The following is a 17,338-nucleotide window of genomic DNA, read 5'->3' on the forward strand; positions in this document are numbered from 1 at the left end:
GTGGATAATTTTCACTCTGGCTTGTGTGAAAATATATGATTTCTCCTTCATTGTTAGCACAGACAAAGCATGGATATTTTCCCATTTTTTTCAGAAGTTTCCAGGTTTATTTTTGATGCTTAAAACTTCATATAAATCTCACACATCAGGCCCCCCGGGTCTTGAGTTTGACAATAGTTGGAACGGGAAGCAAACTCTAAACCCAATGACTGTGCTGAACTGTTGAACTTGCCCTGTGATTCCATGAGCTTTCCATCAGCTCTCAAAGGCTTTCTATCATCGACTTAAGAGATATAGATGTATCTGAAGGATTTCACAATGTCTAAAATTGAGTCTCTTTGGGGCTTTAGAGCGAAAGCAGGAAAGAAAACAGAAAAAAAAGAGAGTGATGACAAGAGCAAGTCTGCCAGCGGAAAGTAACAGGAAGTAATGACGGCTTGATTGGTGTCTACAGAAGTTCTCTACAAAAGTGGATGGGTTTGACCTCGACCTGTCAAGGCCGACAGCTCGAAAGAGCTCTATAGTCGGCCGAGACTCGACAGCGCTGTAAAGATTTAACTGCAGTTGTGAGTGGGTGAGTATGTGTTCAGGCAGCCAGCAATTCTTCACTTGCATTTGTGTCGATCGATACATGTAAAGAGGGCCGTCGCTGTGCCCGGCCCACAGCCATGTGACACCGGCTTGTTGTGGCTCTCGCATGCCGCGGTGACAGTTTCACAGCTACCTCCTGTCAACTTCTAAATTAAGACAACTTTTCGAGACGCCACGGGACACACGACACCGGGGGCGTCTTTTCAACCAAAATTAACATAAAGTCGTGTTGGGAGTTTCAGACAGAGGCATGATGTCAAAGAGGGTTTTTTTTAAAAGGGAGAGGTAAAACCTGAGGTCATCAGCAGGCTTTAGACCTAAATCCCTCTAAATCTGCCGCAGCAGAGGAGAGACGGAGCAATCCACTCACTAAGATCCCATTATGTCAAAGGAAAGGAAATGGAAAGGGTGGAAAACTGAACACAGCCCGAGCTTCGACGGCGAGGATGCGTCAAGTTAGTGTTGTACTGTAGGTCGGTGGCGGAAAAGCGCTTGAACAGGAAGCATCATCATACTAGGGCTATCAAAATTAATGCGGTAAAACTTCTGAATCTTAACGCTAATAGTATGTTTGATGTGCGATTAGCACGCACGTGTTTGCATGGCCATGTGCACGTCATGACTGAGCCGCCGTCCCCCCCATAGCATCCTATAAATCAGCGACGTGAGCGCAGATGAGCGAGAGACAGCTTTGCCAGATGGTTCTTTTGACTTGTAGTTACTGCCGATGTGAACTCAGTTACTCCTGGAGTTCGGGTTTCTGATTTCACTTAGCTAGTTTAGTCAAAACAGGAAGTAGAAGCTGTGAGAGAGCAATTGAGACACACGTTGAGATGTTTTTTAACCCAATATTATTGTCTTACGTTTATATACATAGGACCTTTAGATGCATTTGCAATATGATTGATAGAAATAAACTGAAGGTGACAGCAGGTGGCAATGGTCTTCCTGAACTTGCTAGCAGAACTCCTCCAGCAGCAGTGGAGTGAGGGACACACATAACAATAGAGAGTGTTCCCGTTTTAATTTCCGTTATTTTCAAGTAAAGACAAATATTTGTGCTTTAAAAGAAAATAATAAATAAAAAAAAAAACACAACAGAATGACAAAAAAATGCTTTCCAGAATAGTAATATCATGGATTAAGGTCGATGGAAATGTTTTAATTTAATTAAAATATTTATTTATGTATACAAAAAGTCTAACAAAAGAGACATTAGCCTTGTAGAGATTTGGTTCAGCGGTGGAGAGAAAAGCACAATGTGCAACAACTGAATTTAAAAACTGCAGAAGAAAAATATTGTCAACTGAACATTGTTGCAATCTTTACATTCTTTGTAAATTAGAAAACGGCAGCACTTTCCTGACTCCATCATCTAGTTTAGTCTTTCCCCTGGCTCTGTTCTCCTCTGGGGAGCTGTGCACTTCAGTTCAATTGAAAGCGACTATCAAACCCTGAGGAACACAACCTGATTCCGAGACTTCTTATGCCGCGCTGCAGCCCTGCGAGTGTTTTTGCCGCACATCCCTGGTGACCAACTAAATGAAATGATATCTCTTGGCCCAGTCCAAGGGAAAACAGCAAGATGAAAGAGAGAAAATGAAGAACAATCTGAATAGCAAATGACACTCCTCACTCCCGTCCGTGGGGAATCACAAGAGGCGCCGCTCGCCCTGTAAGTAAAAGCATGTTTACGGTGTGATGAATGAGTGAAAAGCTCTAACAACGCTGCGTGGGCACGAGACAAGAGACAGAGAGCGCATCATTATCCTGCTTATATTAAGTGATGTGCGAATAGCTTGTTACGGCGCAATCGCTAAATGATAACAAACAATACAAAAATGCTAGATTGGTAGACTTGAATAACCTGCTCATTTATAGCCAACATCAATCCTCAACTGCGCTATATTCATTAGAGCAGCGCTATAAGCGGCACATGCATCTCTACTAATGAGACTCTACATAGCAGCCGGCGTTCCTTTGTTATCCTAATGAATTGGTGTCCGTATCTCCACAGGTACAGTCGGCGAGTCGGCCATGAAGCAGCAGAATTACCCTGTAATCCTTCCCAAAACTTTCCACTCACAGAAACTTCTGCAGGTAACTTATGCCATGAATTAAATTGGCTCTCTGGGGACATTTGAGTTTAGTTTTTGGATCTTAAGAAAAGTGGTATCTCACTGCGACACTGCTTTCAAGTTATCATTCAAAACAGGATTCAGGCTTTCCGCTGGTACTTCTCCCGGTGACAATTCCGCATCAAAGTCTTAGCGCCAGTTAAAACTGGATCTCCCATGTTCCTGTTGCAGTGACTATTTTGGGGCTTTAGGCGGTGAATGTTAGGTAATGTAGCTTCCTTTAATCTCCCGCTCCATTATGACCGTTTAGAACAATTGGATTTGGAAGCGAGTTTGTCATGAGAAGAACCTTGGAGATTCAGGCTTAGGCTCATCCCGTCCCAACCAGCACTGCATATAGCTGATTCACCTTCTATTTATTTTGAAAATAAAGCCTTGGATAGCTTTAAAAGTTCGCCTTCAAACGTGATGGATGTGACTCGATAACTTGTTCCCTGATGGGAACGCCAAGAATCGTTGCATTTCATTTGACGAATATGGTCTTAAATGTAAAAGCTATCGAAGAAAACAACCATTAACAGACAGTTCATACGGCAGCACAACAATCTAAAATGTCTGCAGCTGTTTTCCAGCCACTAGGTATCGATTTCCCACTTTTGCTCCAGACACTGTGATTTCAATCAGAAAAAAAGGAGAAAAAAAAAACTGGCTGTTGGGTTCTTGGAAGTGGAAGTGATGCTGCACGTACCTCTGCTGCTGGGATGCCCTCAGGTGGGCGACACTGCAACAGCACTTCCTGCTCCAGAGATACTTCCTTCCCCAGGGGCTCCTGCTCAAACATCTTCTTCAGGTCTGTGAATCACAGACAAGACAGAGTGTGCATAAGAAAGACAAACATTTCACAAGTGTTGCATGAGAAACTTCAGGACTAGGACATGATGTGCTTAAATATTTCTTTAAAAGAATCCATAAATTTGGGTCGTGTTTTGGCAACCATAAAAAGATATTTTAGACTTAAAACACTTCCCTGTGTTCACGTTGGTTTACTACAGGTACTCAAGGTTCAGTGGAGACCTTAAACTGTCCATAGATGTGCATGAATGCTTCATCATCCTCTGCAGTACACCTAGTGCTCACTGACTAGGTCCATGTCCCACAATGGTTGTCCTCGTCCACTCCCTGAATTCTTCGTCCACTGTTTTCTCAGCATGCCCCTCTCATATTCCCGACACTTCCTAGTCCCTTCCAGTGACAGCCTGATCATCTTCATCTCTCCGGCATCCTGAACATTGTCATCAAACTTTTTTGTATTTCAGACAGCTCAAATAAATGAATGATTGACAGCACCACAAAGCAACAACAAATCATGAGGTCAATGTGAAGTCATTCATTTAACAGGACATTTTTGTTTAGCGCCTGTCTTCTGCAGTAAAAACAGCAGAATATGGAAATGACAGAATGGCATGAATGAATCACAGATGACGAAAATACAATGGCCCAAGTGGGCGGGCAGATGAAGGGACGGCAGGATGGACAGCTTTGTTGTCGTCTCCTCTTTCCAATAAATGTGTCTGTTCAACACAATCCTACACACGACGCTAAAGTGTAACAGCTCATCTGCTGTTTTGTCGAATCTTGGACTGTGAACGGTTGTTTTAGCTATCATTACTGGAGGTGATCTACTGACTCACTTTGTGGTTTTCACTGCAAAAAGAAGCAGCATTAAGAGGCAGAATGTTGAGGGTTCAAATCTCAACGCGGGAAGGAGGTTGCTGGAAAAAAAACATGCCTTATGACACGTTTCTTGGTGTGGTATTGGTAACAATGGGGTCAAACAAGGGACGATGAAAATAAAAACACAACTTTATCAGTAATTTTTAAACACAAACTCCATTCCAGCCTGGACTCCGAGTATGTGCAGACGGGTCAGGCACATGGTAAAGTGATTAGCCCGCCACTGAATAGACCATAAACCTAAATGTAACCGGAGAGTGGTGGCAGTGTTGCAGGACTTAGCGAGTGACTTTATTTACTGCGCTGATAAGTAGGATTTATGAGGGATAAAAAGAACATATGGTTGGGATAGCAGAGGGAAAGAGGCATCGCATGGTTTCAATAGCCGAGTCAGTTAATGCAGAGGATAAATGGCTATTTGGACAAGAAAATGGTCCCATTCCTCAAACTTGCCAAATGAAAATATCAGGTGCCTAAATGCCTAAAACGGGTCACTGGATTCAGGACTATCATGGAGATAAGTTCTTGGTATCTTCACAATCGTGCATCCCATTTCAGAGGCAAAATAATGTGTCACATAATTTTCTTTTTTATTTATTTTTTATTCATGAAATCATTGTGAAACTATCATGTTGAAATGGTCCCTTGTTCATGTTCTGACACTGTACACATATAATCACTCTTATGAATATCCTATATTAAGTATTCAATCTCCTTCTTCACTGTAAATAAAAAAATTAAAAAAAGTCTTACATTTCTTGAAGAGGTATCTGTCCAAGGTTTAAAACGACAACCACCATATTTTCAAGACAGACAGTGTCCTCCTTCCATCCCATTGATCACGACATCCATTACCAGGCGCACCAGCCGCACGACTCTTTTGAGGACCAGGTTGACTCCGAGACACTCTGCTTCATCAAGGCCGACTCCAATGAGTCACAGAAGGTGGTGAAGTGAAAGAGAAGCAGTGAAGAGAAGTAATGAAAGAGTAGGAAAGGTAGACATTAACACTGCAGGAGGTGGGGAGGAAGATGAGGCAAATTGACAGCGCACAGCAAGAGTGCTTTTTGTCAAACTCAACCACTGACTAGTTCACCACTGCTCCCGGTACAAAGTAGCTCTCCTTAATGTCAGGACCTTCTCTCAGATTCATGATTTTGCACTTCGCTAAGAGAGTTATTTTTGGATGGTGCTTTTCTCCAAGCAAAACAACTGGGAAAGTTACTAACAGATTTCAATTTAATTTCCAGAACTGTTAACCAGACTATGAACAGCTTTATATATATATATATATATATATATAGCACCGTGCTACGTTCAGCAATATAAGCAGGGAGACAGAAAACACATGGCTGTGCAGCCAAACTGTGTCCTTAATTCAATATTGTCTAAGAGGCTAAACGCCCATTTATGCTCAACATTGAGCCTCTGTCTGTGCTCTACGATCATTTTGTCTGTATTTCTGCATGTTTCCACAAAGTGGATAAGGGCCATGGAACCCATGAGGCAGTGATGCTGTTTACTACGTGGCACGTTGCTCTACAGAGACAGAAGAAGACAAGAAGAAAGAACATATGACAATGGCAGAAATTCTCCATCTTCCAGGCGTGAACAGCCTCACTGACTACCGCCTCCTGCAACACTGCCTCGGCTTCGCCTTTTGTTCAAGAGGTACTTTTTAAATTCTTCTTCCACAGTCGCCATGTTGGTTTTGGAGTTTGTCGTTGTAAACTTTTGACTGTGGGCTGCTCCCCCTGGTGGATATATTGGTGAACAGCAATACCAGCGCTTAGAATGCATGGAAGCATGTGATCAGTTACGGTAAGATCGTTTGAAATGGATGGACACAATTTTGTGTGGAAACAGAGAAAAAATGGGCCTCAAATGAGACCACAGGAGGCTTCAAACCAACAATTCCGTTTGAGTCCAACAGCCTATCACGAAGGAGCTTTAAATAAGGGACAATAACACTGCCTGGAAATCAAGCGGAAACCAGGTGCTTGATAAAGTTCTGAATGCTGTCACCAAATTTTGAGTTCACTCTACACGAAATGTACGATGCTAAATGGGAGCAAGGTTGCAGGTAAGCTTTTCATAATAAATGACAATGTAAGGTCTGAGCACAGTATTAACCACAAATGAAACCAGGGAGCTTTCTTCACCACTAAAGGTCTAGTGAGAGAATAACACCCGTGTTTACTACACCCAGCATGACATAGTCGTATGAGAGAAACATGCAAAAACAATTGTGCTTAACTGTCAATCTAAATCCCCACGCCTGTCATCATGTCACTGCGATGGCCACTACAAGAAAAGGCATCTTGCTGTTCCTTGTGGAGAGACGGCTGTATCGGCTGAATGGAGTTGTATGAGGACATACTTCTGCTGCGACTAGTTGTTAACTTTATTAAGCTGTCAGTCCCTGCGGGGTGACAAACTGAGCGGTGCAAGATGAGAGTAATCTCCCAAAGATTTGGAATACAATCTGCTACGCGTCTGCCCACAAAAACACAGAGGCTCCAGAACATCACATGAAGACAAAGGAGGATGCTGTCAGGCCATTCAAATGCAAACGCACATGTATGGAGAAATAACAGAGAGAGAAACGCTGACATGGCTGGAAATGTACAAAATACACTCATACAATGGTATATCTCTGAATGAGACAAAGGTCGGAGGTGTGAGGGATTAGAGGGAGAGAAAATAGTATGGGGGTTCAGTCACAGAGAGTAATGAAAACAAATGAAGAGGGTGAAGAGGAGAGTGCAGCAGGGCGGAATAGACAGACAGGTGATCTCTGACAGCAAGAGTGAAGGTGAAACTATACGGGACAGTAGTGATGCCATATGGGACTGGGTTAGCAACATGTATATATGGGGGACAGCTCATGTAGAGAAGTTCGGCGATAAAGTCGGGGCGGCATGATGGTTTGGATATTTGGAGAGAAGACAAGGAACGTTATAGATTCATGGATGCAGTAAAGGAGCACATGAAGCACACTACCAACATAGGCCCCTCTTTACTGGCATTTTGTTCCATTACACTGAGGTTTCCATTGTAAAACAACACTGAGATTTTTCAAATGGAGGAGAGTTAGGTGATGTTTTTGTCAATCTGTCAACAAGTTCAACAGGTCCATAAAGGAGGACTATTAAGGACGTAGGAAGTGCTGCCATTCACTCACGACACAGAGAAAAAAAAACAGTGAGAATCTTGGGATATATCAAATTGGAAATAGAGAAGCTAAAATGTGTTGTTTCCATTAATATTCTAAATCACATTCAAGCAAACTGCTCAAGGGGGGGAGCCGTCTCAGAGGCGCTAACACACTGTCACACACACTCAGAATTCCGCCAGTTCCTGTCGCCAGAATGCATTTGTGTGTGAAAATGTCTATGACAAAGTGAAAAAGCAAATGTGACGGCGCATTCACAAGCCAAGCAACCAAATATTCACATCAACGGAAGGCATGTGGGGTTTTTTTTTTTGATGGCAAGCAAATATGTGCCCAAGGGGAAAATGTGCAGAGGAGAAGGGGGACAGCTGTGTCATATCAATTCACTGACCCCACTTCACTCCCAAACTGCAGATAACATTATACCGGCTTATAAATACATCAAGAGCACATATATTCACCAAACACAGCTTTAAAATACAGCAGGGCAGGGAAGTACAAAGGGCCGACCTGAAAAGTTTCCTCAGTAAACAAGAGGGCAGAGTATGCATCTGTTCAAAATCTGACCTCTCGTGGCATAAACTGCTCTGATATTTCTCAACACGCCCCGTCTCCCAAACGTTCCAAACTTTGTCTTCCTGCACTTAAATAAATTTGTTATTATGTTTGAGGCTAGTGTGGCGCCTCAGGCGCTTCTGGAGCGGCTCATTTTGGAGCAATTATCTGATATTGGTGCTGTCCGCAAGCTAGCCATGTCAAATTGTGACTTTCTCCTCACAGCCACAGGATGGGCAATGTGAGATGCATGGGAAGAGAATAGCCAGAAAAGGAGCAAGAAAACGGGATTTTCCCCTTTCAGCAGTCTCACACACAATTCCTTGAATATTTGTCGAACGCCAGGTTTCTGGTTTTATGGTTCTTCAGCCACATCTCACTGTGAGAGTTCAGCTCTCCAACTGACTTAAGGAATGACTTGTTAAAATGTTTCAACAGCCTTTCATCTCGGTGGAACGCTCCGGCTCCAACGACAGCATTTGCACCAGCCTCATACATGGAGACACACTTTCTCTAAGTCATGAGGAAGTTTTTCTCACCTCAGACAGGATGAAAAAAAGGTTTCACAAGGACATGCATTAACAGAAAGTTGGAACACAACCCGTGATCTGCTGGTGGGAGGCCATCACGCTGAGAGTCGGCATTATTGGAAATTAAAAGTTTCACTTTCAAGTAGAGTAGAAACGTATTTTAAAATAGCCATGAATGTGGCGGCGGTATTTGGACTCCTAACTTTGAGATTGACTCTAGCATGTTAAATTACAGCTTTTTGTTTTAAATGTAACTTTGGTCATGGCAACAAAGCAACAGCAAACATTAACCAGCCACTTTGTGTCAGTGAGCGTAGATCTTCAAATGTTTGCTCCAAAATTGGAACTCAACAGGCTTGAGTGAAGAAGTCATTTTCGCTGCGGTTACACAGGGAGTTGTTTTTCTCTCAGTGACTTGTTGTTTCCACTCTCTGATTTTATCCAGCTTCCCCACCCTGTCATTTTCACACTTGGCACCCAGTGATCAAAACGATTACTTTATGTCCATTTGGGCTCTGAATGAGTAAACAAACAGTCCACTCATATACAAATCCCTTTTATTTCTGGGGTGTTGCTTTAACCCCTAACAACTGTGGAGTACAATTATGAAAGAAACTTTGAATCGCTCACTCAGTTACTGATCGGTTGAAAGCTAATGATAGAGTGATGAAAGAGACTGTCAGGAAGCGAATCGGTGGCCGATTGTGAGCCAAGCTATTGTAGTGGCGTCTGTGCACCAGCATTGAACTAAGTACCGTCCCTAACTAATTGCATTGCACGTTAACAAAGAAATAATGAAAACAATTCTTCCAGTTCTCAGACAATGAACTATAAGCCTAAATAAATAACATCTTTTGTCATGTGATGCTAGAACACTATAAACATAAAAAAACACTTATGTCCAAAATGCTAATTGATGTGAATTGCAATAACAAAATTCTTATTATTATTATGTTCATTATTGCACATTATTCGAAAGCACTTTGATTCTGAACACAGTGAATAATAAAGATTTTCTGCCTCTTACTCACAATGTCCACTAAATAAATAAAGAAAGAAAGAAACCACACAGTGGTTTTCCACTTCCATTCTAACCCATTAATATTGTCATCCATTTACTACAACACCTATCACGGGTGACGGATGCAGTGTATCATGGATATCTCTATTTGTGAACATAATATTATGTGAACATAATGGTTTCTTTGGATTAACAAATGATTCAAACATTCCCCAGATTTTCAATGCACAGACCAGCACATCCGGTCATGTGATCAGCTCCAGTTAAAACAGGCAGAAGTCGAATCATAAATCATGTGACTTTGGTGAGAAAATGTGGACTCACCAACATGAATACTGTGCTCCCCCATCACTGTGGCCTTGAGTTCATTGACGTCTTTAATGAAATCATCGTCTTTAATGCGGTCATTGAAATGAGCTCCCCCTTCTTGCTGTGAGCAACATAAAGTTCAGTTTTATTCATCCAGAAGGTGTTTAAGCACTTGTCACGATCAGTGTTCACTGCAGCCAAAGCAGCTCTAGTCGAAGATGGATTCACAGATTCTGTTGTTGTGTACGGCTGGAATGTAGCAGGTTTTCATTCTTAGAAATCCCACCACTAAAACAACCTGCACATCTGTTGTTCATGCACTTTGACCAAACTATCTGACCCGATTATATGCTCCTCCTAAACTGTTAAAAAAAAGAGAAAGAAAAAGAAGTTCTGTACTTTTGAACTTCACTACTGTAATACAACAATCCAGTTGTTCCGCATTGGTGTTGTCCTTGTGGAAAAAGCTCACAGGCCTTAAAACAAGGTTTTATGTTTTGTGGGGACCACTCATTGCCATAACCCTTTCCCCAGTCTCTCACCCTAAACCTAACCATCCAAACCAAATGGCTAACCTTAACCAGGACCTAAACCAAACTTAAATTCAATTATAATGCACCAGTCATTTTGACGTTTTCATCCTCAATTTGAGGCTTAACCTTATTAACCAAGTGGTCCCCAAAAACAAAAGTGTTTCCAAGAATTGTTGCCCAGAAGGATAGCTTCACACGCACACACACACACACACACTTGTCACCTAAAAATGTTGATTTAATATTGGTCACCATCTGGAACTGTCACCCTGCCAAAACCAAATCGCTTAATGATGTTGAGCAGAAACAAAAGCCTCAGCGGTTGGAAAAGCGTTGAGGGACGATGCTGTAAGAGTTCAAGACTTGAATGTCAGCGGTGTTTTCCATTAGGCTGCTACTGAATGAGCTCAGTTCAAAGCTGCTGGATAAACCTGCGGTGTTGTTTCAGCCGCTAATAAATGCTTGTACGAAGGCCGACTCGGGTTTGAACATAAATGATCAGGTCATCGAACACAAGCCGACACTGTTCAGTCGCATCTCCCTCGGTCATAATCACGTCAGGAGGGAAAACAAAATGCATGCAGCGGAGAGTTTTACATCACCAGCAAAACTCAGCAGCAAACATTTTCCAGTTGACACAGTGAGCCGCCTGTTTTCTTGAGTGTCTGGACGTCAGATTGCAGCTCAAATACATTTCAGGGACGGGTGGCAGAACAAATTACCATCATCGATGTGTGTGTGTGTGTGTGTGTGTGTGTGTGTGTGTTTGTCTGGGTGTGAGACCCCATGAGAAGCCATCATAAATTGAAGGAGAGAGATCTCACCAGATAGCATGACTGGCATTTCACGGACATTTGTGTGTAAGAATTGTCTGTTTTATCAGTGTGAATATGAGAGGTGCAGGTGACTGAGAGTGACTTGCATCACAGGCTTTATAAACAGGCATTACGCTGCCTGCACCCTGCCATAACTCAGCTTAAGAGCTTTCCTGTAGAACACAAACAAATCACTCAAAGTCTTAATATCTTTGATTGTGCGTGTGACACATTTACAGCCTTAACAGTGATTGTCATTTAGGTGCGTATTTAGGCCCTGCTTTTTCAGATGTAAATCCAGCGGTGAAGTGGGTGGCGGCAGCTCACATGGAGACGCTGAGAAAAGGCAACGGGAGAACAAGGGAATAGAAGAGGAAATGGGAATGCGGAGGAGAAGTGCTGAATTGCTGTTGCGTGGAGCGGGAGAAAAGACACTGCTCAGCAAGCGCGGCCTGCCAGGAAGCATTTTAATCACAGGGCCAGATCCAAATAGGAGTGGAAAGCGGGGTAGGTCAGAAGGTTGGGTCGATTTGAAGTAAAAGGTTATCGCAAAAGGTAGCGGCGGGTAATCAGATCTGGTTAAGAGAAAAATCACTGCTATAGCGCAGAGAGAAAGTGAAGGGCAGAGGCGCAGACAAGTCGCACGGCAACACATAGCTACGCATATTTCAACGTCTCATCAATGCATTAAAATAAATATTGCAACAAAAAAAAAACAAGTCACTAAGAATAGTTACCCAGAGAAAAACCAGCAGTGACTCGATTTGGTGAAGTCTGAACTGCCAAGAAAGTATGATAAAACTACATTTCCAGAGTTCTCTGTGTACATTAGCGTGTTTGCCATGCTGTGTCTTTTTATGCACACTTGCTTGCATCTGTCTCTCAGCATGGTTCACACTGGGTGTAAGCCAAAAACAGCACATTACCCAGCTTTCATAGCACCCCAAGGAGGAAGCCATTCCATTTGAGAGTGTTATGAGTGCAGCTAAAAAAGATATTTCAGACGGTGGCACTAAGTCATTGACGACAGATAGAAAAAAAAAAAAAAAGTGTCCTCTCATACCAAAGCAGAGTGGAGGGTGACGGCGTCCCATTCTTCCAGCTCAGACAAATTACAAGAGAAATCCCTCCACAATGTTGAACAAAATTCTTTCTACCGGGCCAAAATCCTTTTCCACCCTTTTGTTGTCATCTGTCAGTCTCTCAGCAAAATAATTTGAAAAGTTCTGAATTGTTCCGGACTTCCATCAGGGTTTGAAGAGATTCACTTGAACTTTACTTTTTGCAGCAGTTGAATCATTAAAATAAACCTTGTTTCTGCATGAAATTGCTATGTTTCTGACTGGTGATTCCTGCCATGCCAACATTACTCGTGACCTTTATGCCAGAAGCAAGTACAATTCTTGTTATTTTATTGATCCGGCCATGTTTTCCTAAAGCCATGTGGAATGAGCTCAGTGGTGGCGGAGTGTCCAGTTTTAGTTGTATTTACCGATTAGAAGTAGTCTGGCTTTTTGCTGGGTGTGAGTTTGCTTTCTTATAAAAACGCAGAGGAAAATAAAACCCAGAGAGAAAGACGGTAAATAAAACAACTCAGGGCTGTAAAACTGAAGAGGCACCTCATATTTACAGCCAAATAACACAACCTGTGATAGTAATAAAATAAAAAAAACAACGGTCAGCATGATTGATTTTATCTACTAACATTGCTACAGTCGACTTGGGAACACAAGATTTTCAAAATGTGTTTTTGTTGTTGGCAGAAATTACACGATGAGTCTCAGCCAGAGACAATGTCTCTGCGAAAAGGCAGGTATACTGGGAACAAGGGGAAGGTTAAAGTATTGATATTGTTTTTTTAGGCTGACCTCTTCATCACCTAAGCACTCAGACAACTCCCAGTTGTCTTCTATCACCGGGTGGACCAAAAATAATGACACTTAAAAGAGTACTGTTGAGGTTTCGACCGTCTCACTGGTGAGTAAAAGGAACAATCCACTGGGTCAGATGATGTTTTGTTAAAAAAACAAACCCTGGAGTTTATTCTTATCCGACATCTGGGCTTGGATTTACTCGCATAGAGTCATTTACAACCTCTTTCCTCTCCCCTGAGCACCTGCCTAAAATAAAAAATAAGGAAAGCCTAAGATGTTTTCCTTGTGTGATTATGCATGGCGTGTGCCATGCAGAAATTGTCTGGTAGAGAGATGTTGGGCCCTGTGCTCTTTTGGTGACCTTGTACATAGACTCCCAGTTGTCTTATTAAATTATTCACCAGACCATAACAGGAAGCTACTGATGGTGGACTGCAGTTATTAGGCTGCGAGTGGAGGGCGAAGTTCCTTATCACCAGCTCTTCGACGACAAGCTGACCACAAATTGACATCTGATTGAGTCTCGATATAAAGTCTGGAAAATTCCGCTTTACTTTGTTGGGAAGGAGCAAAAGATTCACACGCTTGGACTGATAGATACATGGAAAAATGTCAAATGCAGATCAGTAAACATGTCAATCCTAACTTCAACTGCTTTTCAACACATAACACGACACGCATATTGTCAGTGACAAACATTCTTGCACAGTCTTTATGAAAGGCCAACTATGTACAGTATTTTCATTGTTTTGAATGAAACGTTATTAATATTTTCCACTGAAGTCAATTCCTATTATTCCGATTGGCTTGAAACAGTGCGTGTGAATATGCACAAACTGACACTCCACAGTCACACACCATTTTCAAATACTGTACAGCATGTTGGCCAGGGACATAAAAGGCGCCGCTACACCGAACATGGCAAGTTTGAGATGGAAGCAAGGAAAACAAAACCGCATTTCACTGATACACTGTCATCAGTTTTTGACAGAAATAATTTTTTGGCACAACACTTACAATTACTTACCTTTGAAGCAACACAATACATAACTGATGAAAGCATGTCTAGACGTTAAAAAACATTCAATAAACTCCAAGTCAATTTCCGATGAGTGCAGACAAACTGCGTAGCCATTAGCTTAGCTGAAGGCTGCATAGCTGTTATACGTACTTTGAACTGTGTGAGTCGATTGTAACACTAGATAGGAGAAACTGAACACTTTTAAAGGCTTGATTCATCTATTCTCAAGTTGGGAAAAACAGATCAGCATTTGTCCCAAATGATATTTTCATAAAATGTATTTCACCCAATATTAATTTGTTGTTCACTTTCTGCTAAAATAATTTAATAAATTGTATAAATCTTTCACACAGTATATTCTTTTGTTCATCATAATAATACATATTGTTACATAACACGTAAACTAATAATGACATACATGAACAAATACAGTGCTTCCACCACTGAGTAAAATGTAGGTAGCGGTATAGGACATTTTTATTTTATTTATTCATTTTTTTTAATTACAAATACTGAGCTTTTATGTATCCTATTTCTATGAATCCCCGCATTCTTTAAAATCAAAAATCTGAACACACAACAGTCGTAGTTCTAGATGAATCCCATGTGGAAAACAATTGCCCTCCTCTGATTTGGTGGATTATTTGTTAATAATCATGGAATATAAATATGAAATCCAAATGAGTCCATTATACTCACAAGCCACGCGCACGTGTGCCTTCCGGCTCTTCGTGGTTCCGGCTGAGCTCCAAGCGACACACTGACACCAGTAATCTTCCGGACCAAAAAGCTCCTCCACCTGCTGACGTGATATTTCGATGCTGGCTTCTCTCACCACCAGACCTGCAGATCAGAACAGAGTCTTTCATCACTTACAAAAGGATTTATGCAGATTTAATTCAATGCACAACCTCTGGGTGAATGACACACAAGTGAATAGTTTTTGACGATGTGGAAGTAAAATCTTTTCACAGTAAATATCTGAGGCCGACAGCACCATTGATAATCGCACGTCCTGCTTCTATTAACCCGGTGTAGATTAAGTCTGGCTTTGGCCAAAACTTTTCATGATAATTCCTCTGCACTCCCACCACTTATCTCGCTCTGCTCGCCGCACATAAAGACTTAAAAGTTGCACCCGACCGATAACGCAGTCAGAGAGCTCAGACAGAGGACTGCTGTGCAAGAGATAAACAAGGGATTAAAATATATCCTCACATTCATTGAATTTCGCCGAAACACGGTATGTATATTCCAGAAAAGAAGAGATGAATGTGGACCTTGAGTGAAGAGGTGATGATTGAATGGAGAAATATGAGGAGCAATGGAATGCTACGTACATTCTTATCATATCCTTGCCAGGGTATAAAGGGAACAGTCCCGGCCGGATAAGCAGTTTTGACATGTTTATTTGAGTCATTATGGCCTGTACCTGTGGAACCAACAGCGTGAGGGAGGGCTGCAGAAAATTGATAGTTTTGAACATGAACCTAAGACTTTTAGTCATGCTCATGCATTGATTCTGGTTATGTATTTATTAAGAATTGGTGATTTAATTTTAGGACATTTTATAGTGCTCCATGAGTGAACCTCATATTTCTAGGTCACTACATATAATTCTTCTAATAAATTCTATTTTTTCTTCCACCATCCAGTGTGTTATTTCTGGTGTTCCACCACTAGGGGCCACACATTCTGGGGACATGAAGGGGTGGCACCATGGTGGTTAGTGCTCTGACCCAACATGATGGCTGTTCTTGGTCTCCCGCCGTCCTGGCCAGTCAACAGATCTGGTTCTGTGCATGACAGCTCCTTCCCATGTAATTTCAAATATGTGGAGAGTCAATGTGTATGCAGCGTCTCTGTCGAACAGTTTATGAGTGGCTGGTTTCACATGAGACTTCTAACATAGCTTCAGCATGTGTGTGACTCTTTTGTTCAAATGTATAGTGCTTTGTCTGGAAAGTGCATTTTAGCTTGAATTCACCCCAAGTTATTTATTTTCAGCTTGTTCGATGACTGTTGAAACTGTTATAGTGCAGCTTCGTGCAGGCATAAGGAGGATCTTAAATTTGTTGAATCCTTTTAGGTGCTGTCCACACGGAGGTGAAGTCATATTTGCACCAGTTTGCTGGCAGACAGGCCTTTCATCCACACAGATCAGGCATTTTCAGTCACTGGATCTGATCGGAACCGTGTCCCAGAGAGACTCAATCGTAAATAAAGATCTGCGTCTCAGTCTCTACAGCTGATCCACTACTTTCTGCTTGAGAAGACAGTTGAGCAAAGTTTCTTTTCCCAAACCAGTTTCAAACAAGAACCTGAATTGCTGGAATTAAAATTGATGCCAATGACTTAGATGCTGCACATAGTGGGTGACCACAGAAAGTGACTCATAATAACAGCTGTAACTTATTGTTGCTCCACACCAAAATCTGCAGTCATGTAGCATGGTGCATTGCCAAGCCTCTCAATGTGCCGTGTTCTTTGCTCAAACATTATAACGCTACCCACTGGCCTGGCATGTGCACTGCATTATTATTATTTTTTTTTTTTTTTGGTTTTCATGGGGCACTTTGCTGAAACCCACCAGGCAAAATCTCTTCTGAAGAAAGATGCATCTGGCCATGTGGATGTAGCCACATTCTCAAACTCGACAACCAAGAACAAAGTGGGTCTAAGAACCAAGTCAGGCTTCCACCTTTATGTGCGCAAGAATCACATTAGAATCATGTAAATACTCACAAAAAGGTGAATTATTTAAGGGCTGCTGTGCCTGGTTTAATACTACAACACAGTGTATTTGTATTTGGATAAACACACCAAGCACAAAGAATGAATGAAAATCAGAGAGATGTGAGAGGAAGTTAAAGGTGGATTATTCATTCATCCCTGAATAGCATTCATTTATTAAGCCTGTATTCATCAATATTTCCATGAGACGGTACTGAATTCGCCCCTATAGAAGAACCAGGCTAACAGACGTCAAGCTTTACAATTGAGAAGTCACAGACAAGGAATTCAATGGTGCATCATTATGTCATGACCTGGAGAGTTCAACAAGTGTAAGTAGTGAATTCTGTCGGTGCCGGCGCACCGGCA

The 17,338-nt window shown here is 41.8% G+C and overlaps 1 protein-coding gene across 2 annotated transcripts in view; it reads right to left on the minus strand.

The window, feature by feature from the left end:
• The window catches only part of LOC128762215 (netrin receptor UNC5C-like), a 176,340-nt gene that overhangs the window by 64,027 nt on the left and 94,975 nt on the right, over positions 1–17,338 (minus strand). For both annotated transcript variants that reach the window (XM_053870297.1, XM_053870296.1), the window contains exons 3-4: positions 14,936–15,079; positions 3,418–3,521 (exon numbers count right to left, since the gene is read on the minus strand). In XM_053870297.1, the coding sequence (XP_053726272.1) occupies positions 3,418–3,521; positions 14,936–15,079 (248 nt within the window). The remainder of the gene's footprint in view (positions 1–3,417; positions 3,522–14,935; positions 15,080–17,338) is intronic.

Source organism: Synchiropus splendidus, chromosome 7 (genome assembly GCF_027744825.2).
Source record: "Synchiropus splendidus isolate RoL2022-P1 chromosome 7, RoL_Sspl_1.0, whole genome shotgun sequence".
In the NCBI taxonomy this organism is placed as follows: domain Eukaryota; kingdom Metazoa; phylum Chordata; class Actinopteri; order Syngnathiformes; family Callionymidae; genus Synchiropus; species Synchiropus splendidus.